We start from the raw sequence: 26,660 nt of genomic DNA, 5'->3' as shown, positions 1-26,660 counted from the left end.
TTGCTTGAAATTAGAAATTAGAACAGAATTTAAAAATAAGATTAATTATAATTTAGAACAAATCATTGCGTTTAAGAAACTAAATTAAATATGTAGGCTAATGGATGTCTTCAGTGAAGTGAGTTTCCTTATCCATGAAATTAAAAGAGTAAAGTAAAGAGTAAACGTAAAGTAAAGAGAAAGTAAAGAGGCTGAATGGAGGGATAAGGGTCTGGATGCAGCATCTGCAATGCTTTTAAAGGGTTCACTAATCTCACTCCTAACCCTACCCACTGATGTCACTAGCTCCACTGACTACATTGTGTTTGACATTGCATCGCTGAAAGATGCAATCTCAGCCTGCATCATAAAGGCTGCATCCAGATATTATTAGATGGAGGAGGCTCATTCTTTATCCTTGCACTGCAGATGGTCTGTTTAACTGTTTTCTCGATAGTTAAGCGATCAGTTTTTCCACTTACAAAGTCCGCCATGAAAATAGCAAACACGCCATGGTGCGACACAACAGACTCTTAAAGGGGATAGGAGATGAGACTCTGGTTTAATGAATGTTACTGTATGCTGAAAACACGCCCATAACACATTAAGAATAAGCAGAACCCTGTTAGACCATGCGTCGCAGAGCGTATTATTCCATCTTTAAAATAGCAAAAGTGGATAACAACATGCCCTTAATGCTTTTACGCCATACGCTTTAGACTTTGCGCATAAATCGGTAAAATAGAGCCCGTAGTGTTTGTTGATTAACAAACAGCTATATGGAAAGTGATTTTATATAAACGAGATTTGGTCAGCGTAAGGCTGTGCAGTATGTTGCATCAGCAGTGATGAAAAAGACCATCATAAATTAAATTTGAGCTGCCAGAGGGAAAAAAAGAAGTAGATTTTTTGCTTGCAGTCTGAAGATACAGTAGAATTCGCAAATCTTGGTAGAATATTGACATCTGATTATTGTCTAATTTGCAATGTTATTTGCACTGCTCTTGGTAGACAGCATTGATTCTAAAAAGAGGGTTGCTGTGTCTTTACATTTAGTCATTTAGCAGACGCTCTTCTCCAAAGTGACCTACAACTGAGGAGGAATTCAGCGATTCAACAAGACAAGGCAATACACACAAGGAGTGATAATTATGCAAAGTAAAGGTGTCTTTGTTCTTAATTTTGGGCATTGTCAATAGTTCCCCTGCAGAACTTTCCACCCCAAGAGTATCTTTACTGGACAGATATCTAATGCTGATCTGTTCAGTAAATATGGCCCTTAATATATTATGTCATGTATAACAATACTTATCCCAACTAAACTTAGCAGACAGGAAACATTCCAATATGTGAGAACACGTGACTTAGAAAAAGAAGTGTGTATTGATCTTACATTCAAGTTGGTTTAACTGGTGTCTGACCAGGCAAGCATTAAACAAAACAGTGACGATTTAATGAAGGAAAACAGTTCTAAATTCTACATTTCATAATACATAAAACAGAACTTTTCTCACTTCAAACAGCACCGGTTTCAATGAACCTTTTTAAGCAACTAGAAAACAATAACAAAAAAATCAATATTTAATTCAAGCTCTTGGACTTGCAGTAGTCATTCAAGTGGTTTCCTTCATCAGCATGTTTTTCCATTACATCGAGAAGCACCAAATGATGGATTCTTTTCTTCTATTTGATGCCGGTTGTCCTGACCTGAAAATAGCTTGATCTAAAAGTTGATAAGTCAGTCTATTCAAACATCAGCCGTGCTTTGAATGTCCCACAGTGTTTACACTCTACAAACAAATTGTCTATACGCTTATTTCACGTGGCCGCCATTTTATAAAACGAAAGCGAGGCTGCGGTGGGAAGAAACCTGGAAGTATAGGATCAACACAGTAAACTTAGCAACAACATGCTGTGAAGATCAGTTGATTTATCAACGGATGTGTTTGCACTTGGTAAACATCGGTAAAGTGTGGTGAACTGATGACCTTCACGGCCAATCACAGTAATTTCTGTTGAGCACTGGTGAATTCTATGGTAATTATAGGAACGCGCTCAACAGTGCTTAAATGTTAGCAGGAAATTGACGTTTTTGTAATATTTCAGTACCGAATTTCAGTATCGTGACGAGTCTAATATAGTGAAAGAATCAGTTCATTAACCTGAGTATTAATATCTGAAAATGAGGTCGGATATCCCTTTCTATTTTCACTATCCATTCAGAATGGACCTTCGGGTCACTTGTGAAAAGCTGTGAAATTATAAATTTGTGTCACTTTCTCTTCGTTTATAAGATATACAGCCAGGTACACAATGTTCCTGAGTGACTTAGGCGATACTTCCGGGTTTCTTCCCACCGCATCCTCGATTTCGCTTTTAAAATGGCGGCCATGTGGAATCAGTCTATAGTTCTCTGCACATTGAACTGGAAAAGAAAAGTTTTGAAAAAAAAAAAACACAATTCACTTGAATTTGGAGGTAAATCCATACATCAGTGAAAAGGACTGTGCTAGTCAGTCATCCCTGAGTTCATAAGCGTACCATGAGAGTCAAAATGGGAGCCAGCATTAACTTTTGTCGACCTTAGGTCTTTCTTTTGAATTTCCCTCTCCGTTTTGCTTTTTTCCAACTATTCATCTGTTCTAAATCATATGAGAGAAGGTTATCATCCTCATCTTGGTCATCATCTGTGTACCAGGGGCCCCAGACGCCCCCATTATACTGAGGGTTGGAGCGATAGTCTTTGGGAGGGTAACGGCATGGCACAGCACTCTTGCTGTACCGTAGAAGCTTGAAGAGCATCTTCTTCACCACATGTGGGTATTTTCGAGAAAGGTCCACACGCTCATATGGATCGGCTGTAATGTTGAAGAGCCATACAGACTTGCCTCGATCCCAGCTCACACGCTCATTGTGCCAACGATTGGCCAGCAGCAGTGTGGAGAAAATCTGCGGTGGAATCCAGTCACTATATCCTGGCACACCAGTCAAAAGCTTCCAGTCACCTACACGAAGTGCTGCCTGCACGGCTGTGTTCCAAATTCCATAGCCTGCTTTCCAGGAGCCATTCTTGGCTTTCGTGTAGATGGGGTCTATGTTGTGGAGAATATCCAGTCGAGGTGAGGGACGTCCTTCGCTGATAGCTTCCCAGACATCATAACCATCAAGACTCTGGTTCTCATCAAGTGTACCTTCACCAAGCATCACCAGTGTTGGGTACCAGTCAGTAATATGGATCAGAGCCTTGCTTTTAGTGCCCTTTTTGACCAACAAAGGGCTATGTACAAACCCAACCGCTCGTATTCCACCCTCCCAGTAGCTTCCTTTACTGCCCCTTAGCGGCCAATTGCTCCCTCCTGCCATAGGTTGGCCTCCATTGTCAGAGGAATAGACCATCACCATGTTGTCATAATAGCCATACTGCTTGAGGGCAAGAGTTAGATTGCGTACTGCCTCATCCAAACAGCTGACCATTGCTGCGTACTTGCGCCGATGCAAGTTTGGAATGGACTTGTAGCGTTCGAGGTAGCGGGCAGGAACTTGCAAGGGTGAGTGCACAGCCTGGTAGGCCAAATAAAGGAAGATGGGTCGTTTAGGGTTGTGAGATGCCAGAATGTTCACAGCCTTCTGCGTATACATGACGGTGGAGTAGACGCCACGGTCCTGCTCCCAGGCAGCTTCTTCCCCCTCGTGAAGATCATACCCACACAATCCTGGACTGTCACATTTGTAATGGCTGTAGTAGTCACCGCTGCCCAACAAAGAGCCAAAGAAGGTGTCAAACCCACGCTGCGTAGGCATACATGCACGCTTGTAGAAGCCAAGGTGCCACTTCCCCACCATATGCGTAGAATAGCCAGCGTTCTTCAGTTTCTGAGGAAGAGTGATGTTCTCCAAAGGGAGGCAATTCGGCTGAGTGGGTCGGATGATGGAATGCTGGAGCCCGGTGTGGATTTGATATCTAAAAAATAAACATACAGTCAATTAGTAACAACAGATGATAAGGAGTGAATAAAACTGACATTTAATCTTCATTTGAGATTATATATTGGCCTAAACTGCCCGTCCAAATCAAGTAAAAGTAGAAAAATTCACCTTGATAATTATTTTTAAATAGTCTAGTTTTGTTTAAAACTTCAAATGACCTTCAAATAAAAGATTAACTCCATTGTTTGTCAGAAAATTCTATTGGATTAAGTTGTACTACATAAGTTGTATTAATGGCATTAACCAATCTTACTCCATAACATGATTGTATGACTTGTTGTGCATTTCTCTGGCTCACGGCACCAAAACTGTTGTCAAATTCTAAGACAAGCCAAAAACCAGGGACATCTTTCGGGTATCTTCAAAGCAGAATCCTTTAATAAGAACAACTCAGCTGTGGCGTCATCAAAAGAACTCTGAACTGGTACAGCAGACACAGTTTTAAAAAAATTTTTACAGACATTGATACAAAGAGTTGGAGACAGTCTAAAACAAAGCATGCAAATGAAGTGTTGCTGTCTGCATGGTAAGTTGCCTTTCCCTCAGTCCCAATCTCATAAGCATTTAGTGTGCAAATGATGTACTGGGGTCGTACTGGGGCCAGTTGACCCGCTTGTAAAGGGTTACTTTACCATTTGTTAGACAATAGACACAACTGTGCTTTAAAACTTACAATTTGCATTACTTTGGAGATATGAGACTGTGTTTCACATCCTCAAAATGTATTTTACAATGAAATATATATATTTAAATAAAATGAGTGTGTATGGATGTTTTCCAGAGATGGGTTGCAGCTGGAAGGGCATCCGCCGCGTAAAACATATGCTGGATAAGTTGTCGGTTTATTCCGCTGTGGCGACCCTGGATTAATAAAGGGACTAAACCAAAAAGAAAATGAATGAATGAAAGAATATTTAAAGAAATGTGTAATCTTTCAGACTTACGATTCAATCATTATTGACCAGTCCAAATGGGGTTGATGTGCCTTAGCCCTTAATCAGAACTGATAAATCCTTCCCAAAAAACAATACAGGTTATTATTATAGGGATCTGAATATCATAGAATTTTAGAGATATAGGCTTACATGTCTTATATGTTTTTTTTTTTTTTTGTTAAATACTAACTACTCCAGGAAAACTGGTCAAAATCTTTTAATGAATGGAAGGTTCTGTGGATGTTAAAGGTTCTTTAAAGTAGACAAAAACATTCTTTAGATTATTGAAATGAAAAAGTTTTTTGAAACATTCTAATGTTCTTCAAACAAAAAAACAGACTTGATCATATAAAAAATCTTTGGAGAAAGAGTTGAAAGCAGAACAGTGAATGTACCATATTTTGCACAGCAAATACAGAAAATGTGGATTAGCATAATGTTATATTTTATAGTTTTGATATATTTTAATAATCTATTATTCAGATATTTTCTAACCCACAAACAGAAACATATGTATATTCAATTTATAACCATTCTATTGACATACTAAGAAACCATTAAGACATAAAAATCCTGGGAAGTTTTTTTTTTAAGGTATTCTATAATTTGATTCATGAAAGGACATTTGACTTTCACAGTATGTATTTTGTATTTCATATTTTTTCATTTCACGTTTTCCAAATGGAAACGGTGGTGCAGTGGGTAGCACGATAGCCTCACAGCAAGAAAGTCACTGGTTTGAGCCCCGACTGGGTCAGTTGACATTTCTGTGTGGAGTTTGTATGTTCGACTGGGTTTTCTCCGGGTGCTCCGGCTTCCGTGAAGATGGGTACACTGTGGTCCAAAGACATGTGTTATAGGTGAATGAAATATGTTAAATTGGTCATAGTGTATCCGCTAGGTTTTTTCAAGGTTCTGTTGGCCGTATTGTATCCGCTGCGTAGAACATATGCTGGATAACTTATCGGTTCATTCCACTGTGACAACCCCAGATTAAAAAGGGACTAAGCCAAAAAGAAAATGAATGAATGGTCGGCACCAATAGCCTAGTGGTTAAGTGCGCTGACATATAGCACCATGGTGCTCACGGCGACCCGAGTTCGATTCCTAGGTCGAGGTCCTTTGCCTACCCTTCCCCTCTCTCTGTAACCTTCACTGTCCTGTCCAAATTAAAGGTGAAAGCCCCCTAAAAAAATACCTAAAAATGAAAATGAATTTTCCAAATGTTTTATCTACTCTATATCTACACTCACCGGCCACTTTATTAGGTACACCTTACTAGTACACTTTTGCCTTTAGAACTGCTTTAATCTGTCATGCCATAGATTCAACAAGGTACTGGAAATATTCCTCATAGATTTTGGTCCATATTGACATGATAGCATCACGCAGTTGCTGCAGATTTGTTGGCTGCACATCCATGATGTGAATTTCCTGTTCCACCACATCCCAAAGGTGTTCTTTTTGTGCCCACAGAACTGCTCCTCACTGGATATTGTCTCTTGTTCAGACCATTCTCTGTAAACCCTAGACATGGTTGTACATGAAAATCCCAGTAGATATCTGATTAAGATTTCTGAAATACTCAGACCAGCCCATCTGGCACCAACAACCATGCCATGTTCAAAGTCAATTAAATCACTGCAGCAGATCCTCTTGACCATGTCTACATGCCTAAATCATTGAGTTGCTGCCATATGATTGGCTGATTAGAAAATTGCGTTAACGAGCAGTTAGACGTGTACCTAATAAAGTGGCTGGTGAGTGTATAACTATACATTTGGGTCAACGGTTATGTGAGCTTGTAAGGGAAAAATGGTTCTCATGGTTTCCATGCTCTTGAATTATATATCATAATAAATCTAAGCAGTAAAATATTATTTATTACTTTGCACAAATAATCATTCCATCAAAATCACCTTAACCGTGCATAGTGTAACCTGGTACTCAAGAATTTAAGAATGTTCTGCTTCCCATCAGGCAGATTGTGGAGAAATGAATCTATTAATGTCAAAGTGCTTAGTCATTATAGGATGGACTGTAAAACAACTTTACTGCATGCCTGCAATACAAATATATCATCCTCCTAAATAAAATGCTAAACTAATATACTTTAAAAGTCTATAAAAAGCTATTCAAGTGAAAATATGGATGGAAGGATCCAGCACTGAAGAAAAAGTTCCTACAAAAAGCAAAATACTTTTCATTTCTACCATAAATCACAAAAAAAGTTGTAACAGGATCATTGTAAAGTATTCAACGTAACAACCAGCGCCATTAATGACCAATACATATTATAAAGCTCTTAGAAGTCAGAGAGGCAGGAATAGGACTATAAAACTGAATAGGACAAATTCAAAACAAATTTGTCTCTGTGAGAAAACAGCAGTTCTGCTCAACCTACCACAAAATACAGTCCCAACCACAGCTTCATTCTTGCGTAGCATAGACTAATGCAGATATAAATCCCTAGCATATACTGTATATTAAACTAAAAGCTCCACTTACCACAGTCCAAATGCCCCATAAGACATGGCCACAAAAGCCACCAGAAAATCCTAATCCTCAACCTACCTCAGCTGGAAGCCTTGCTGACCCATGTTCTTCTGCTTGCTCCAACATCCCTCCCACATCTGCTTTCAATAAGAGGGAACATACTCCTCTCTACAGCTAATCAAATTCAGACCACAGAGCTTTAAAACATGCTCCCTTGTTCCCTCTACATTCATTACACCCTTTTTCTCTTTTCAGTAAGCAGTACTCATCTTAATGTCAGACTTTAACATACTCAGGATATGATGTCTTCTTCATATCTAGTACTTATATTTATACAACAGTTCTTTCTGGTTCTCGAATTTGATTGGTTGCCAACTGTGCATTATTGTACTAGAATCTGTTGTAGAGTCTATTGTACTAGAAACTGTTAGGATTGCAAATAAGATGGTTTATTGACCTTATTTTTCACATATGAGCGGGAGCAGCCATTGGAATCATTTTAGCACAAGATTTCCGCTCTCATTCACTTCCATTGATTTCTAGATGTTAAAAACAGCTTGTTATGCTGATTTATGTTGCAAACCGATATTTTCTTAATGTGTTATTCTACTTTAATGTATGGTCATTAACACCATTTTTTGTAGAACAAGCTGCTTGACCATTTTCTGCCATTTAATATTCCCAGGTATTTCTCCCATAGGCAAACAAAAAGAAAATTCTAAAACAATTACAAAAATGAGCACCCTTCCACATTGTTATCAAGGAAGGACACGGGAACCACACTCAAAAAAATAACTCATAGGATGAACTCAATTTAATTGAGGGCAGGACTTCCATCCACACTGAAAAAAAATTATTCAAAGATGATTTCTTGGATTTACTACATTTTTTTACGTTAAGTGGTTGTAAATAATTTATTTAAGCTGAATTTAAACAAAGAAATTAAGTTGAACATTGCTCAATTTAATTTGTTTGTTTAAATTCAAGACAAATAAATTGTGTGCAACAGTTTTGCATGCAACACTTTTTTCAGTGCAATACATTTGTTTAGCACCAACTAAAAAAACTATTTACACAATTAAAAGCAATTGAGTTAGTCCAACAAGATTTTATCAAATAAAAGTTTAAATACATTTGTATTTTTATTGAACTTAAACTCTGAGTTAGAAAGTCTGGTAATATCACCCTGCACGCACAGGACGTCAACATGATATTAAATTGACATTGTACCCAAACTTATCCCAATGTCGTGGGGACATTGGATTTTGCTTGGAACTAAAAAATTGGGTTGACATCAGAACCCTAACGTCAGGCCGATGCCAATGTCCAACGTCCACCCTAAACACAACCAAATATCAATGTCTAATCATGTTACACCTTGAAGTTGTGTGGACGTTTTCACTATGACATCTATGAGACACTGGATTTTGGTCACTTTCCAACACAACCTAAAATTAACCAAATTTCAATGTCATTTGATGTTTTTATTGGTCATCAAAATAACGTTGTCCTTAGACACTGGCTACACATTGAATTTTGGTCACCTGACGTCATGACCTAAATCTAACCTAACATTAAAGTCTTATGATGTTGTGTGTCTGCTGGGACATGTCTATCATGTGTCGTACATTTCAAAGTTACCCTAAATGAACTAAAAGAGCCATTTCTAAACATATTTCATGAGTTACATATACAGTTTATTGAGACAGCTTATTTCGGGACAGTTATTGCTCACTGAGCAAAGGAACAAAGTGCTAAGCTGCCAAGACCCAAAGCATAAGTGCTTGTGCAAGGTGATAATCTCAAATCTCAAAGTTTTACATGACAATCTTCTAAATCTTCAAACTAAAGTGAAGATTAAACTCTAAAAATCTTTCTATTAACGTTAAACACCTAAGATTACTTTTATTGTCAACATTTCCCTCTCTTAATTCAATCCTATGAACAAATCCCCTAACCAAATAGTTGGACCAACACAATTCCTTCATGTTGTCCCAACACAAAATACTTAGGTTAACTTAATGGTTTACAAATTTAAGTGGACTGAACATAAAACAAAGAAATTGGCCGAAGAAATTACAAGAATTGGGTTGTTTCAGCTCATTTTAAACAGGTAGTTTGAACAAGCAGCAGTAATCTTTTTTTTTTGAGTGCAAAGGTAAGTTTGATAACAGCTTATTGCGAGAATGGGAGATAGTAAACAATGCTCAATGGAGGTGGATATTTCAGGAATATGTTGATGGCAAGATGAATCTGGAAGGACTAGAGGAGATATGGGAACCAGGAACACAGATGGACAAACTCAGGGAAATCGATGACAACTAGAGGAGGGACCAGGAGAAACCACACTAGGAAGGAGAGTTGTAGACACTGGAGACCATAGGAGATGAGAGAGGTGAGTAATTTGGAAATAAGTAAGTGACACTATCCATGAGCAAAGTGTAAAGTCCTCCAAGTAGCAACGAGGTCAGACTAGGACTGTTTCTCAATATGCATTCTTCATTGATCTTGCGTCCTTGTGTTCTCCTGTAACGTCATCATCATATGCCAAAGTTCAGTTCCAATACTCAAGACCGCAAGAATAGAGGATGTGTGAAAGTTCCCAGATGTTCTTGATATCAAGAATCATGCATCGATGCAGATTTGAGTGCAAAACTTGCTCAAGAAGTCCCAGAAGTCATTGCGACCGAATAAAAGAGGTGGGAAGTGCAGCATTTAATATAGATTTATTATTAGTAAATCTTAAAGTATTAAGTTCAGAAATATAACTTATTTCTCTCAGGAGTTTCCCTAAATAAGACTGTGAATGTAAACATTACCATTAAAATCATAATAAAAGCATAAACACATTAGGGTGTTTATTTGCTGAAATTTGTATTAAAATCTGTTTTATTTGTATTAAAATCTGTTTTATTTGTATTGTGCAATGTTTATTTGTAAGGTCTTTATGCATAGTATATATTGTGAAAAGGGGGAAAACAATAAACCGTTGTATGAATGCTGTAAGGTTTAAATAATTTTCAGTTAAAAACGCATGAAGGTCATCATCAGGAGGAACACATTATCCCCTTTCTCAAAGGTAGGGCCAGACGGAATCTGCAGACATTTTTTGCTATTTCTGCGGAGAATTTGTGTAAAAATCTGCGGATTTCTGCAGAATTATTTTGATAGTATCATAACTAAAACCTTAATATATGAAATAAAAAATAATATCTTTTAAACTTTTATTTAATGTTTAAAACGCAAATCCAATTAGATTCACTTTATTTGGTAAACAAAGCAAGTCTCTCATATAATATATCCACTAAAAGACAGAAAATATTACTTTACAAACTGAATTGTACATAAATCATATGAACATTTTCATATTAGTCAATAATATCACTGTAATTAATTTAAAAAGTGAATAAATATAGATTTACACAAGTAAATAAACAGAATTAATGATGGGCTAAAAATCTGCGGAATTCTGCGCGAGCAGATTCCGTGTGGGCCTAAAGGACAAGTTCTCTGTTCACACGGTCTCCTGAGTTCGTTCTTCTGAGGTAACTTGGCAAGTTCGTTCTCAGCATTCTTGGAATTGAGAAACAGCCACTGAGTGGAGCGTGGAGCTGGGATTCATGGGGCTGATGTGATGACTCAAGATGACATGCAGGTGTGGGGCTAATCAGAATACAGGTGACTGTGCTCGGGTGGTGATTGCGGTGACTGTGCATGGCTGTTACAATTGTAGAATAAGGTCAATAAGGATATACTATATACTAGTGACCTTATTCTTCAATGCGGAAATGTGCTCGTTTTTGCGATTGTTTTAGAACTTCCGATTCAGCTGCTTATGGGAGAAATGACTAGGAATAATAAACAGCAGAAAACGGTCAAACTAATTAGTCTACAAACAAGTGTTTGCATGACAATACAAAGTAGAATAATATAATAAGAAAATATCAGTTCGCAACACCAAGCAGCAAAACGAGCTATTTTTAACGTCTAAAATGAATAGAAGTGAATGAGACCGGAAGTCTCTAGCCAAAATTATTTAAATGGCTGCGCCCACTCGTACGCGGAGAATAAGGTGAATATTCTATTTGAAAATGTGTTTTGATGATTTTGGAGATAGAACGTCTGATGGCCACTTATTCAGGACATCTGTATAGTGGTTTAATGTGAAATGTAATTTGTATATGTGGTATGGCTAAAAGGCTAGATTTTGTTGCAATCATCTGTTATTTGCTCCAGAGCAGATTTGACTGAAAGGTTTTACAACTTACAACAATTAGTTCACCCAAAACTGAAAATTAAAATACAGTTTAAGTCACAATTATTATTATTATTTCTTTTTTAAATATTTACCACACAATAATAAAGCAATAAATGTTTCACAGTATTTCCTATAACATTTTTTGTTCAAGAGAAAATCTTATTTGTTTAATTTAAGCTAAAATAAAAAGCACTTTTACAATTTTTGAAAACCTATTTTAAGGTCAATATTAGTAGCCCTCTAAAGCAATTTTTTTTTTCTGATTGTCTACAGCAGGGGCTCTCAAACTTTTCAGCCCACAACCCCTAAAATAACTCCAATGACACAAGACCCCACTACAGTGTATGCTCGGAGGTGGTTATAAACATACAAATGTTGCACACAATGGTGCGCACACACACCAATAGGAAATATATTAACACAAGCATATTGACAACACAAAAAGTACAACATTCTAACAATCATATATTTCTTTTATAATCATTATTCATTTGTTTAATTTAATATTACCCTCAAGACCTCATCCTCCATGTTCGGTCGTGGGTTTTATTTTTACTGTATGTGAGTGCCATAAGGTGTCCAAGTTTAACATTGTGCCATAAAATCAATCTTCTGCAACTAACGCTTTTGCTGTGACGTTAATCTAGCAGCATAATCTCAGGGGTCACAATCCAATGGGAAAACATTAAAGGCTGATGGTTTTTTATTTGCATGTTAATTTTTATGTAACTATCAAATATTAAGTATATATTAAATATATTATGTCAAAACTATTTTTATCTTTTGCAAGTTGTGGATAAAATATAGTAATTATAGTCGTTTAATAACATATATGAGATTTTTGGAAAGTACCAAGCAACCCCCACTTTGGGAACCACTGATCTACAGAACAAACAACTGTTAAACAATGACTTGCCTAATTACCCTAACCTGCCTAGTTAACCTAATTAACTTAGCTAAGCCTTTAAAAGTCACTGTAAGCTGTATAGAAGTGTTATGAAAAATATCTAGTCAAATATTATTTACTGTCATCATGGCAAAGATAAATTAAATCAGTTATTAGAAATGAGTTATTAAAACTATTATGTTTAGAAATGTTGAAAAAATCTTCTCTCTGTTAAACAAAAATTGGGGGAAAGTACAGGGGGGCTAATAATTCTGACTTTAACTGTATGTTAGATGCAATCCAAGAGTTCTCTTACCCTCCATATACAGAAATGGTCCTGAGACATTCAATCCAGAAATCCAACCAAATGTTTTTCATTCTAAACGGAAAATTCTCTCATTTATTTACTTATTCTTGTGTCATTCCACACACATATTCAATGTTCTGTGATCTTCTGTGCTACAAACTGAGTACTGAGTTGTGGACAATATTTCAGACTAGTTTAGTGTGTTGTGATTGCCGGTGATCTGGCAGATGCAGACACGCCACAGTAATGAACTACAACTCCCATCATGTACTGCAAACACATACCGGTTCCTGATTCCGACTGATTACACGCACACACAGACAAGAAGATCATTATGTACTGATTTCTTGGACTATAAACTCAGCACACACACATACATTAGGGCTGAGTCTTGTTTTTTCACGAACATTACAAAGTGTTTTCCATTATCTAGGCTTCTCGTATTTTGACTATTTATTTGATTCTTTGTATTTTGACAACTTTTGGATTACCTATGCTCCCTGTTCCTGACCATTGCCTGCATGACTTTTCTTTAAATAAACTGCTTGTGGAACCTCATCTCTGTTTTCCAGCGTCATTCATTACAAGTGAATTGGATCAAGTAAAAAGATAATAAGATAATTAGTTTTGATTTTCATCTAAACAAGGAGAGTCAGTACTTTATTCAACACCTTCTTTCAAACTTTTGAAAAAAGACTTTAGGCTGTTCATTTAGATACATTTTCATTCATTCATCCATTCATTCATTCATTCATTCATTTTCTTTTCAGCTTAGTCCCTTTATTAATCCAGGGTCGCCACAGCGGAATGAACCGCCAACTTATCCAGCATGTTTTTACACAGCGGATGCCCTTCCAGCCGCAACCCATCTCTGGGAAACATCCACACACACTCATACACTACAGACAATTTAGCCTACCCAATTCAGGTTTGGGGAAACCGGAGTACCCGGAGGAAACCCACGCAAACGCAGGGAGAACATGCAAACTCCACATAGAAACGCCAAATGAGCCGAGGCTCGAACCAGCGGAACAGCGACCTTCTTGCTGTGAGGCGACAGCACTACCTACTGCGCCACTGCATCGCCCACATTTTCAAAGTGGAATATTTTAAAAGCAACTCTGTTAAAACTACAAAAACACATATGTGTGATATCGTTTGTTTGCTACAGTATGTGTTCAGTTTGGCATACTTGAATACTTGACAACCAAAACAACAATAACAGAGCACACAAATGTGTTTGTACTATTTGAGATACTGAGCCACCTTAATTGTTTGCATTCACCTCTGTGTAAAAGAATGTATATGTGTGCAGGCACGTACTGCAGTAGTGACATCATCTACTGACTACTGGCCTGGCATGCATAATATTGCATATTTTGTTCCTTTTGAAGATCCATGTGAACAGGGATCATTTTAACAACATATGTATGTGAAACGTTTAGGGCTCGGCTTAGAATCAATTCTTAGAATCCAATTTAGCACTAAGTTGTCAAGTCACCATACCCTCTCTACCTCATTTTCTCATCATGCTGCTAGTACAAAATGTAAATGGAAAAATGTTACTTCATACACTGTAAAAAAATCTATAAAATCAATAAGTCAACATATGTTTTCCTGTTATTTATAACTTATTACGTTAATGTTTCTAACTACTATATAAGCTGTACAAGCTGTTTTTAAGACAGTTAAGTAAAATTTAAGTTAAAATGACAAATAAGGTTAATTAGATTCACCTTTAATTTGAACTTTAAGGGCAGTATTCTAACGATCTAGGTGCTGAAGCTGCGGTCACACCAGAGTTTGTGTGTGAAAAATTCTGTTGTGCGGCGCTGCGAAAAGGGGCGGGATTAAACAAGATGATTTGACATTTAAAAAAGCCAGTGATTGCTCCATATTTTAAATTTCTGTCCAGAGAGGTCATGTTTTGATCCTTAATTGGTCTCAGGCAGCTAAGAGATGCGATTTCGCAGGTCAGAGTTCACCAAGCTTGAACTTTGCACCACAGCAACAAGCAAAACTTAACGCATGACCCTGCGTTTCTGGTCTGACGCATTCGCGTGAGTATGAATGGAAGTCTATGGGAGGAAAAGCCCAGTGTGACCACAGCTTGACTGTGGCTTAAAGCTGCGGTCACAGTTGACTTTTCTTCCCATAGACTTCCATTGTACACACACGAATACATCAGACCGGAAATGCAGGGTCAAGCTGCGGTCACACTGGGCTTTGTGTGTGCGAAATTCTGTCATGCGGCACTGCGAAAAGGGGCGGGAATAAACAAGATGATTAGACATTTTAAAAAAGCGAGCGATTGCTCCATGTTTTAAATTTCTGTCTAGAGGTCATGTTTTGATCCTCAATTGGTCTCATGCAGTCAAGTGATGGGATTTCGCAGGTCAGAGTTCACCAAGCTTGAAATTTGCACCGCAGCGAACTGCGAAACTTAATGCTTGCAGCTGCGGTCACACTGGTCTTTGTGTGTGCGAAATTCCGTCGTATGGCGCTGCGAAAAGGGGCGGGATTAAACAAGATGATTAGACATTTTAAAAAGCAAGCGATTGCTCCATGTTTTAAATTTCTGCCCAGAGAGGTCCTGTTTTGATCCTCGATTGGTCTCACGCTGTCAAGTGATGCGATTTCGCAGTACGACAGAATTTCGCACACACAAAGCCCAGTGTGACCGTAGCTTTAGTCTAAAGCACATGGCGCAAAAACATTAAGGGCGTGTCTGAATCCAATTTTGCTATTTTAAGGATGGAAAAATATGCTCTGCGCCCCGGCGCATGGTCTAACAGGGTTGTGCTTGTTCTCTTAATGAGTTATGGGTGTGTTTTGAGCATAACGTGCATTAAACTAATGAGAGTCTTATCTCCCATTCCCTTTAAGAGTTAGTTGCGTCACTCCATGGCGTATTTGGTATTCACATGGCGGACTTTGTAAGAAAAAACTGAACACTTCACTAGCGAGAAAACAGTTAAACAGACCATCTGCAGCGTGAGGATAAATAACGAGACTCCTCCATTCGGCTTCTTTACTTTCTCTTTACATTACTTTTACTCTTTAATTTACTCCTTTACTTTTGGCCAGTGAGGCACACTATTTCAGTTCCTCAAAATAGCAATACACCGACAATGCGCCTTAACACATCTCCTTTCTAGACCCGCACACCCATGAGTCCACAAAGTGGCGCAAATGGATTTGTTATTTATTGTTTGAAAATTAGGGTTTGCGCTGGTCTGAAAATAGCAACAAATCACACCAAACACATCTTGTGCCTAATTGTGATAGGTGTATGATAGGGCCCTAACATTCATTCATTCATTTTCCTTATGCTTAGTCCCTTTATTCATCTGGGGTCACCAAAGCGGAATGAACCGCCAACTTATCCAGCATACCTGTATGTTTTACACAGTGGATACCTTTCCAGCCGCAACCCAGTACTGGGAGACACCCATACACTCTCACATGCACTCAGCCAGTTTAGTTTATTCAATTCACCTATAGCACATTGCGCATGTTTGGATTGTGGGTGAAACCGGAGCACCCAGAGGAAACCACACCAACATGGGAAGAACATGCAAACTCCACACAGAAATGCCAACTGACCCAGCAGGGACTCAAACCAGCAACCTTCTTGCTATGAGGCGACAGTGCTAACCACTGAGCCATTGAAAAGCTTACTAAAATAAACTAACCATGTTTCAACATTTTTTTTAAGTTATATGAGATTTTACATTGTTTTAAGTCAGCTTAAAGTAAAGTAAGTAAAAATAACCTGTTAAGTTAACTTCAAAATAAGGCAGCAACTGTTTTTTATTTATTTTTACAGCTTAAGCTAGTGAGCTGAAACTCTTGTGTTGAATAAAGTACAAAGATAAAAATCCTTTGGGCGCAGTCCTATTCACTATAATGTGGTGATGATAGATGGCAGTTTGATGAAGACCAGAATGTAATTATTGCTTATCTGATTTGCTTTGCTTGGCAGTTTTTTTGGCTAAATTTGGACTGTTTCTCATACAGGGTGGTGGTCAGAAAAAGGGGAATTTTGACTTGTAATAAAATGTATGTTTTGCCAATTGTGTCACCTGTGTATAAGCAATTTTGATTTCACTATTATAAAAGGATTCACAAAATTTTGTGAGGCCAGAACATCTAACAGACTTGAAGGATTAGGAGAAGTTCATCCCTTTTATCAGATGGTAGTGATTACCTTAAAAGGGTAAAGTCTAAGCTTGCTGTTTATACGGGCAGATGTGATGTTTTTATACTTCTGATCTAAAGGGATCGGATTCAGGCACCCATCAGAGAACCATAAAGCTTTCCAACACAACCGTGACCACTGCCTATTCCTCTCAGATTTAGCATTTAGACTGCTGTCTCATTATTAGGAAATGGCGTAGCAGAGGCCAAGATAAACATCTCAGCCTTTTTGTAATGTAATCGTTTTGGCGAAGAGAGCTTTAGAGATGAAACAATCCACAGGCTGAAAATTATGAAACTGTGTTAATTTATAAAAGAAGCATTGAAACCTTTTGGCCATTTTTTAAGATAAAAATGTCAACATGTATCAAAAGGCTAAATGCTAAAGAGAAAATGGTGGAATGTTGTCATTAGCTCTCTGATAAATGCAAATAAAGTCATTAGGACATGACAGAGTTTTTCCTGATTACGTAAGAGTTCGTCCTAATTCTTCTCCATGGGATAAAATCATCAATCAAAAGCACTGTACTCAGGACTTGTTAGTTAACACTGTTAGTTACACCAGTTAGTTTGTCCATTTACGCTGAGAATAGAAAAATCTGAGAGCCAGGATTACAATAAATGGGTAACATTTACATTTAGTCATTTAACAGACACTCATATCCAAAGCGACTTACAAATTATGTACCACCATAGAAACTCTACAGAGCTGTTTGATATGTCTAATGGTTTCTGACTGTCTGCCTTAACGACTGTCTGGTTAAAACCATGTAGGCTTCAGACTAGACTACTTCACAAAGTTAAAAAATAACTCCTTGGAATTGTTAAAAACTGTAGATATTATGTAGATCTGTAGATCTTAGCCTATACAAGTTTTATCTTTTTCTGCAAAGATGATTCCTTGGATTTACTCAATTTTTTATGTTAAGTGATTGTAAATAATTTATTTGGGCTGAATTTAATCAAACAAATTAAGTTGAACATTATTAAATTTAATTTGTTTGTTTAAATTCAAGACAAATAAATTGTTTCCAACAGTTTTGCATGCAACACTTTTAATAGGCTACTGAATCAATTCAGACATTATTGTGAAAAAATGTAATTATATATTTTTTTGCATATGGAATAGGATTTTTTTTATTGATTTTCACACAATTATGTACAATATTGATCATTATAGTAGATAAAGTCCTGTTAGTCATTTTAGAATAGATTATAGTGTGAATGTTTGCTCATTCTTTAGTACTGTACATGTGAGTAAAGTTAATTTGAATTAAATTCTTACAGTATATTTTAACACCTCTACTGTTTAGATAATGCTAATAATAGTTTTCTTATCATATTCATTCACAAAGATGTATTTTAGAAACTTACAAATCATGTACCAACTTAGGAATTCTACAGAGCTGTTTAATATGTCTAATGGTTTCTGACTGTTCTGAACATCCTTTGAATTGATCTACCATGCATCACCCCAAAACCTCTTTACAGGCTAAAAGCCATTCTGTTTAGCACGTTCATTGTAAATGAATGCGGGGAGGGGTTGATTCATTCATTGCTTCCAAAGCAAATTGCCAAAAGAGATTCCTAGCAACCTTCCTGTTTCCTGAGGCGTGGACCAGATGTTTCATGACTATGGGAATGGTGGTGTCAAGCATTCAACGCTATTGTGGGTGGAGAGCATGCAAGCTCACTCACACACACACATGCATACACACACATTCTGCCTCAGTCTGTATCAATAGTATGAGTATAATTGTAAAACTATTGAACTATTGAGAAATTGGAAAACAGATTTTTGTATGTATTTATGGGAAAAATAAGTTGTTATAGCATACTGCCTATGAAGAAATGTATACCTAATAGGCATTCATTTAAAGCCGCAATAAATGCAACATCTCAATGCCATGATTTCATCACACAACATTTATTACAATGACGAATATCAGCTCACTCATTTCTGCAAAGTAAACTTTCTAATTTATATATAGGCTAGTTTTTGTTCAAAGTAATGACAAAATAGTCTAGGTCCATACACTTGTTGACATTTTGTGAACAAATCCTATTGTAATCCTTTAGGATTTTTCTGACAATGTAATAACTACACTTAAAAAATTGTTTGCTGCTTGTTCAACTATTTAAAATGAGCTGAAACAACACATTTCTTAATCTTTTTGGGGACAACTTAATTGTTTTATGTTAAATCCACTTAAATTTCTAAAAACTAACAAGTTAACTTAATTTATTCATGTTGATTCAACACAAATCGATTGTGTGAAACCCTGATTTTTTTTACAGTGTACACTTTGCTAATTCAACCTTACTGATGCTTAGCAACGAATGTTTCATATTGACATTACTTTAACTAATGTAATGTAACTTATAGATATGTATTGTCATTATCAGTGTCCCACCTGCCGGTCATCAGCTGGCTCCTGGACGGGCTACACAGAGGCTGCACATAGTAATTCTCCAGCTTGACTCCTGCAGCAGCGAGCCTGTCCAGCGTTGGGGTCTTAATTTCGGACCCGTGATACCCTACGTCTCGAAATCCTTGGTCATCAACCATGATAAAGATGATGTGAGGCTGAGAGTTCGGCTTGTCCATGTTGTTCACAAGATTCGACTGGAAACCGCTCTTCCATGTTCCGTATGTTGAGCTAACAATGCCGCTAAAAGTAGTCAAAAGAGTCAAAAGAAAGCTGCTTTTTTCCATCTGTCCGTGCGTTGACAGTGAACCCATCCACTTTAATTTCCCCTAGTAGGATTTGTGAAGATGTAGGTAAACTGAAAACAGCAGATAAAGTTACCACTATTTTACTCTCGTCACCGCGCAATATTACACCGCTGCATGTCATGATACAGGATGGTATACTGGGGAAACAGACGCGCTTGGAAATTAGGTTCGCAATTTGTTCGACCCTGTCATCACCAACGTTGCTTAAGTATTGCAGCCTTTGTACGGACTTGAATGCTGCAGAGCCGTGACCATCTATTTCTGTTCAATATTGTTCGAATGTAACATTTTAAAGGAACGAATCATTCATTTTAACCAAGGAAATAAAAACGAAAAAATACGAAAGTCGTTTTTGTCGATGTTGATCCGTCCGCTTTCACAGACACTCCGTCCCTGTTTCATCTTACGCTAAAGTTTACTCTTCAGTTCCATACAGTGATGTGCCTATTTCGCGAATGAATCATTTGAGTCGAATCTTTTGACTCAACAGGATTTGTCTACTGACTTTTTTTAAAATGTATATTTGCATTTATATGTAAAATAATCTATAACTTTGTGAATAAATCGCAGTGTGATTTGATATTTTAAAAAGAAAAAAAAATGTGTAAAGGTTTTGGAACACGTTTAGGTGTTGAATTTCAAATGCAGGCTATCAGTGAATCGCTTAAAAGAACCGGTTCACTAAAATGAATGGGACTTCCCAGGACCGCTTTATGGACTGCCTTCCAGAAACACACGAGATCTGGGATTGAGGTTTAGTAACACCTTGTAAGACTATGTAATGCTGTTCTTTTTATACAAAATAGGACAACACCTAATGCCTACGGAGAAGCTATTTAAATATATAGTTGTTATATCTATATGTAGCCTATAAGTATTGCTTCCTTACCGACTGTCTGATTAAAACCATGTAGACTAGACTGCTTCCCAAAAGTTGAAAAATTACTCCTTGGAGTCATTAAAAACTATATAATCTTACATACACTCACCGGCCACTTTGTTAGGTACACCTGTCCAACCACTTGTTAACACAAATTTCTAACCAGCCAATCACATGGCAGCAACTCAATGATTTAGGCATGTAGACATGGTCAAGACGATCTGCTGCAGTTCAAACCGAGCATCAGAAAGGGGGAGAAATGTGATTTAAGTGACTTTGAACGTGGCATGTTTGTTAGTGCCAGATGGGTTTGTCTGAGTATTTCAGAAACTGCTGATCTACTGGGATTTTCACGCACAACCATCTCTAGGGTTTACAGAGAAAAGAGAGGAAATATCCAGTGAGTGGTAGTTTTGTGGGCGCAAATGCCTTGTTGATGCCAAAGGTCAGAAGAGAATGGCTAGACTAGTTTAAGCTGCTAGAAAGGCAACAGTAACTCAAATAACCACTCGTTACAACCGAGATATGAAGAAGAGCATCTCTGAATGCACAACACGTCCAACCTTGAGGGGGATGGGCTACAGCAGCAGAAGACCACACCGGGTGCCACTCCTGTCAGCTAAGAACAGGAAGCTGAGGCTACAATTGGCACAGGCTCACTAAAATTGTACAATAGAATATTGGTAAAACGTTGCCTAGTCTGATTAGTCTCGATTTCTGCTGCGACATTCGGATGGTCAGGTCAGAATTTGACATCAACAACATAAAAGCATGGATCCATCCTGCCTCGTATCAACAGTTCAATCTGGTGATGGTGGTTTAAATGCTGTGGGAGATATTTTCATCTCTCTGAGGAATATTTCCAGTACCTTATTGAATCTATGACACAAAGGATTAAGGCAGTTCTGAAGACAAAATGGGGTCCAACCTGGTACTAGTAAATATACATTTTATATTTTTCTGCAATTAGGCTACTGAATCAATGTCTAAAATGATGTTTGCTCATTCCATACTGTAGATATTGCTAATATTAGTTTGGTCATTTTAATTGACAAAGAGGTATTTTAGAAACTGAACTATTGTTAAACCCAGAATCGTTAAGGATTGCTTTCTGCTTTGTAAGATGTTAATGTTTAGTTAAATTCATATTCCCCTTGATATTTAAGTTATATGCATTACATTTGCAAAAATTCATGATTCCAGTCAGTCTGAGCTGTTCTTTTGTCTTGCATTACGTTTAAAGCTCTGTTGCATTACTAAAAGAATATTTTCCTTTTGTCAAGTACAGTCAGATGTTATGATAGTGTATAATTTTCCAAACTCTCTTTATTTCCATGTCAGAACAATGAATAGATTCTCCCATCGCGTTGCTCATAAAAACTAATACATCCTGAGGAAGGAATCTACAGTATTTTATCTTGGCCTGAATTAAAAGAAAAAGAGGAATCTCAAAGGACTTATTGTACTAAACCACATCTCCATGCAGTAAAATACTATCCTGTACTGTGTATGCCATACTGTCACACAGAATTTAGGCACATCAGAATATATTATCTTAGTCAAAGAAGTCTGATATTCAATTTTCAATACCCCCTTTTTATTATAGCGCTTTATTTAAAAGACGTAAGTATTGTGATATTACTCTGTGATGATAACAGGCATAATATATTTAAAAGAGAGATTTTTGTAAATATTGTCTTAATATTAGCAGTAGTAATTCGCTTTTAAAAATAGCATAATAAATCCACACTCACAGTCCAGTTGTGCAGTTTTTTCTCTTTTAAAAGAGCTGATTGGTTTTTCTGAATTTTGTAATGCTCTGAAAAGTCCCCAGCAGCCAGAGCCAGCCTGCAAGATGGGGAGCTGAGCCATGGAAATTATGCTGAGTGCTATATTTTGGCAAAGTCTGCAGTGTTAACACATTCACATAATTCAGAAACAATGCAGAAACCATATGCAATTCAAAGGTGTATCAGTGGCAGCAATTAATTCTCTGTAAGTGTACTTCTTAGTTGATCAGAGTAAGCACTGCAATTATCCTGTACCACAGAAAAAAATACAGAAAATGCACACTTTTAGAAAGATACAGGAGCTGTCACTGTCACTTCAAAAATGCCCTTAATGGTACATGAAAGGTACATTTTATCATAATATGTACCTCTGAGGTACCAACATAGACTCTGGTTACATTTTTTTGAAAAGGTTTTGCCCTAATGACGGATCCTTTATTTCTGTGTAGGAACTCCTGCAAATATTCTAAAGCACGTAAATGTAATTTTTTAGCAAATGTTTACATAACAAAGTTGTCATAACAATAAAGTGCTGTATGAAGCACAGCAGCTTTCTGTTGGTCAGTGTGGCAACTTCACCGGAAACACTTTATTTTGATGGTCAATTTGAGTATTAGTAGACTGTCTACTTAATATCTATTGATATGCCCCTTAACAGACATTTAACTGACTATAAGAAACTTTGCAAGTACATGTCAACTTACACTAACCCCAACCTAACAGTCTACTTATAATCTAATGAGAATTAGTTGACATGTAGATGCAATGTAACTTAAATTCAACAACGGACCATCAAAACAAAGTGTGACCAATTCCCCTACCTGGAAACTATGTTTTTATTGGAATGACTGGATTTCACCTGCAAAATATAGCTGAAAAAGACAACTGCACCAATTTACTCAGGCCTAAGTCAAATCGTCACCTTAAAATTCTAAGGTTCTATCTGACATTTTTGGCAAAAATTGAGTTATTGACATATTCTTATTAAATGACAACTTGTTTTTTTAAAAAACAAAAAAGGTTTTACTACAAAGTCCAACTCTAGCTTGGCTCTATAAAGTTCTTTCTGTGAGCCAATCAGCATTTCGAATGTGTGCAGAAGGACCAATCCAGATCAGCTTTTTTATCATTCCACCAATCTGCTCAGTTGACAGTGGGAAAGAAACACAAAATCAGAATCGAATAAATAATGTTGTGCTATACAAAATTGAGAAGAAACCTCCCTGTCGACTATTTTATAGACCATATTGTCAAGGACAGCAGTCTAAATTCTAAATTCTAAAGCAGTCTAAATTCCACACATGTTTCACAAGTCTAAATTTCTCAAATGTTTCTTCATTTCAACAATAAGTGTTACCATATTAATTAAATAAAATTCACATCTGCACTGGACAAAATATTAAGCACAGCCTTGTATGCTTAATTTGAACAATACAAAATATTGATCCTAACACATTAAATAATTGTTATAGAAAGCAAAAAACTGAAACATCAACATATTTTAACACCTTTTTAGAAATTTAATTAATAAGCAGACTGATTTTATTTCTTGATAAGTAATGTTTCAATTAATGATGTGCCAGACAGAACCTTACAGTGCATCTGGAATGTATTCATAGCGCTTCACTTTTTCCACAATTTTTTATGTTACAGCCTTATTCCAAAATGCATTAAATTCATTTATTTCCTCAAAATTCTACACACAATACCCCATAATGACAATGCAAAAAAAGAGTTTTTGATATTGTTGCAAATTTATTAAAAATAAAAAACCTGAAAAATGACATGTGCATAAGCATTCACAGCCTTTGGCGCGAAGCTCTAAATTGAGCTCAGGTACATTCTGTTTCCACTGATCATTCTTGAGATGTTTCAGCAGCTTTATTGGAGTTCACCGGTGGTAAATTATGTTGATTGGACATGATTTGAAAAGGCATACACCTGTCTATATAAGGTCCCAGGGTTGACAGTGCATGTCAAAGCACAAACCAAGCATGAAGACAAAGAAATTGTCTGTAGACCTCTGAAACAGAATTGTCTCGAGGCACAAGAATGGGGAAGGTTACAGAAAAATTTCTTCTGCTCTAAAAGTTTCAATAAGCACAGTGGCCTCTACCATCCATGGTGAAAGATGAAAGTGAAAGATGTTTGGAACCACCAGGACTCTTCCTAGAGCTGGCCGGCCATGTAGGCTGAGTGATCGGGGGAGAAAGGCCTTAGTCAGGGAGGTGATCAATAACCTGATGGTCACTCTGTCTGAGCTCTAGCGTTCTTCTTTAGAGAGAGGAGAACAATACAGAAGGAGAACCAGCTGTGCAGCAATCCACCAATCAAGCCTGTATGCAAGACTGTGCACTCTCCACCTGGAATTTGCAAAAAGGCATCTGAAGGACTCTCAGTTCATAAGAAACAAAATTCTCTGGTCTGATGAGACTAAAATGGAACTCTTTGGAGTGAATGCCAGGCGTTACATTTGGAGAAAATCAAGCACCGCTCATCACCAGGCTAATACCATCCCTACAGTGAAGGTGGTGGCAGCATCATGCTGTGGGGACGTTTTTCAGCAGTAGGAACTGGAAGACTAGTCAGGATAGAGGGAAAGAATGAATGCAGCAATGTACAGTGACATCCTGAATGAAAACCTGCTTCAGAATGCTCTTGACGTCAGACTAGGGCGACAGTTCATCTTCCAGCAGGACAATAGCCCAAAGCACACTGCCAAAATATTAATGGAGTGGCTTCACAACAACTCGGTGAATGTCCTTGAGTGGCCCAGCCAGAGCACAGACCTAAATCCTATTGAACTCTGGAGAGATATGAAAACAGCTGTACACCGTCGCTTCCCATCCAGCTTGATAGAGCTTGAGAGGTACTGCAAAGAGGAATGGGCAAAAATTCCCAAAGACAGGTGTGCCAAGCGTGTGGCAGCCTTGAGGCTGTAATTGCTGCCAAAGGTGCATCAACAAAGTATTGAGCAAAGGCTGTGAATACTTATGTACATGTGATTTTTCAGGGTTTTTATTTTTAATAAATTTGCAACAATTTCAAAAAACTCTTTTTTCACATTGTCATTATGGGCTATTGTGTGTAGAATTTTGAGAAAATAAAAAGCGCTACAAATACTTTCCAGATGCACTGTATAATTCCATATAGAATTTACATTTAATTACATATAATTTACATTTAGAGTACATTTAGAGTCTCTGTCATGATGATGTATGAAAGACAACTGTTACTAACAGATTGTTTGCTGTATGGAATGCAAAAACTTCTCAAACGCTCAATATCTCAAAATCATTTAAAACAATATAGAACCTTATAATTGCAAAGGCGATGAAATAAGTCACCTCTAAAAGTAATGATACACAGGGCAACATTCATACAAATGTTGCCTGGCAACTTTGAGCAGTGATGCAATGAGACACAGGGCAACTAATTAGGGCAGGGCTGGGTAAACTCGGTCCTGGAGGGCCAGTGTCCGACAAAGATTAGCCCTGAGTCCAATCGAACACATCTGCCTATATAGCTTTCTAGTGATCTTGAAGACACTGATTAACATATCCAGGTGTGTTTGACTAAAGTTTGAACAAAACTCTGCTGGACACCGGCCCTCCAGGACCAAATTTCCAAGCACATCTCTGAATTAAGGCAACTGGGTCCAAACCAGAAACGTAAGCTCGTGTGAAGTTTTACATGTCACTGCAAAGCATAGTTCACGTTTGGTGAACTCTGACCTGTGAAATTTCATCACGTGATTGCATGAGACCAATAGAAGATCAAAACATGACCTCTCTGGACAGAAATTTAAAATATGGCACAATCGCTTGCTTTTTTAACGTTAATCAACTTGTTTATTCCCGCTCCTTTTTGTAGCGCCATACAACAGAATTTTGCAAGCTCAAACTCTAGTGTGACAAAGGAGACAAATTGTGCAGTTCAGAGTGGGTTCCAGGAACATGTATATCAGGTCAGGGCATGTATTTACTATGGGCAATACATCGCCCCCTAGTAAATGTGCACCTTTACATGATACAATATATAAGGTATAGATGAACCGAGTTGTATTTACATTTTTTGGCACACAAAATGTTCGCTGTGATTCCTATGATTACAAATGAAGTCACATGGAATTTTTTGAAAATGTTTTTGTTTGCTTTTCTAGAATGTCTTGACAGTTGCTGTATATCAGGGCTATTTAATTAGTT

The 26,660-nt window shown here is 37.3% G+C and overlaps 1 protein-coding gene across 2 annotated transcripts; it reads right to left on the bottom strand.

Annotated features, from left to right (window-relative positions):
- Positions 1 to 1,367: 1,367 nt before the first annotated feature.
- arsj (arylsulfatase family, member J) lies at positions 1,368 to 20,180 on the bottom strand. 2 transcript variants are annotated; one of them, XM_056462186.1, is made up of 2 exons: positions 19,463 to 20,180; positions 1,368 to 3,940 (listed from the first exon to the last, which is right to left on the bottom strand). In XM_056462186.1, the coding sequence occupies exons 1-2, from the start codon at positions 19,789 to 19,791 to the stop codon at positions 2,563 to 2,565; spliced, it is 1,707 nt and encodes a 568-aa protein (XP_056318161.1). In that variant the 5' UTR covers positions 19,792 to 20,180; the 3' UTR covers positions 1,368 to 2,562. The 2 variants fall into 2 exon arrangements, with proteins under 2 accessions (XP_056318161.1, XP_056318162.1); XM_056462187.1 differs by lacking the exon at positions 19,463 to 20,180 and adding an exon at positions 7,476 to 7,516.
- Between the last annotated feature and the right edge of the window lie 6,480 nt (positions 20,181 to 26,660).

This window comes from Danio aesculapii, chromosome 7 (assembly GCF_903798145.1).
Source record: "Danio aesculapii chromosome 7, fDanAes4.1, whole genome shotgun sequence".
NCBI classification, from domain to species: domain Eukaryota; kingdom Metazoa; phylum Chordata; class Actinopteri; order Cypriniformes; family Danionidae; genus Danio; species Danio aesculapii.
The sequence above is the reverse complement of the archived record's forward strand: the minus strand, read 5'-3'. Positions and strand labels throughout refer to the sequence as shown.

Excerpts from the sequence above, each read along its gene's own strand:
- arsj (XM_056462186.1), bottom strand. The coding sequence starts at position 19,791 with ATGGGTTCACTGTCAACGCACGGACAGATGGAAAAAAGCAGCTTTCTT. Across the intron at positions 3,941-19,462 it reads AGCCAGCTGATGACCGGCAG|ATATCAAATCCACACCGGGC; the intron begins GTGGGACACTGA and ends TTTATTTTTTAG.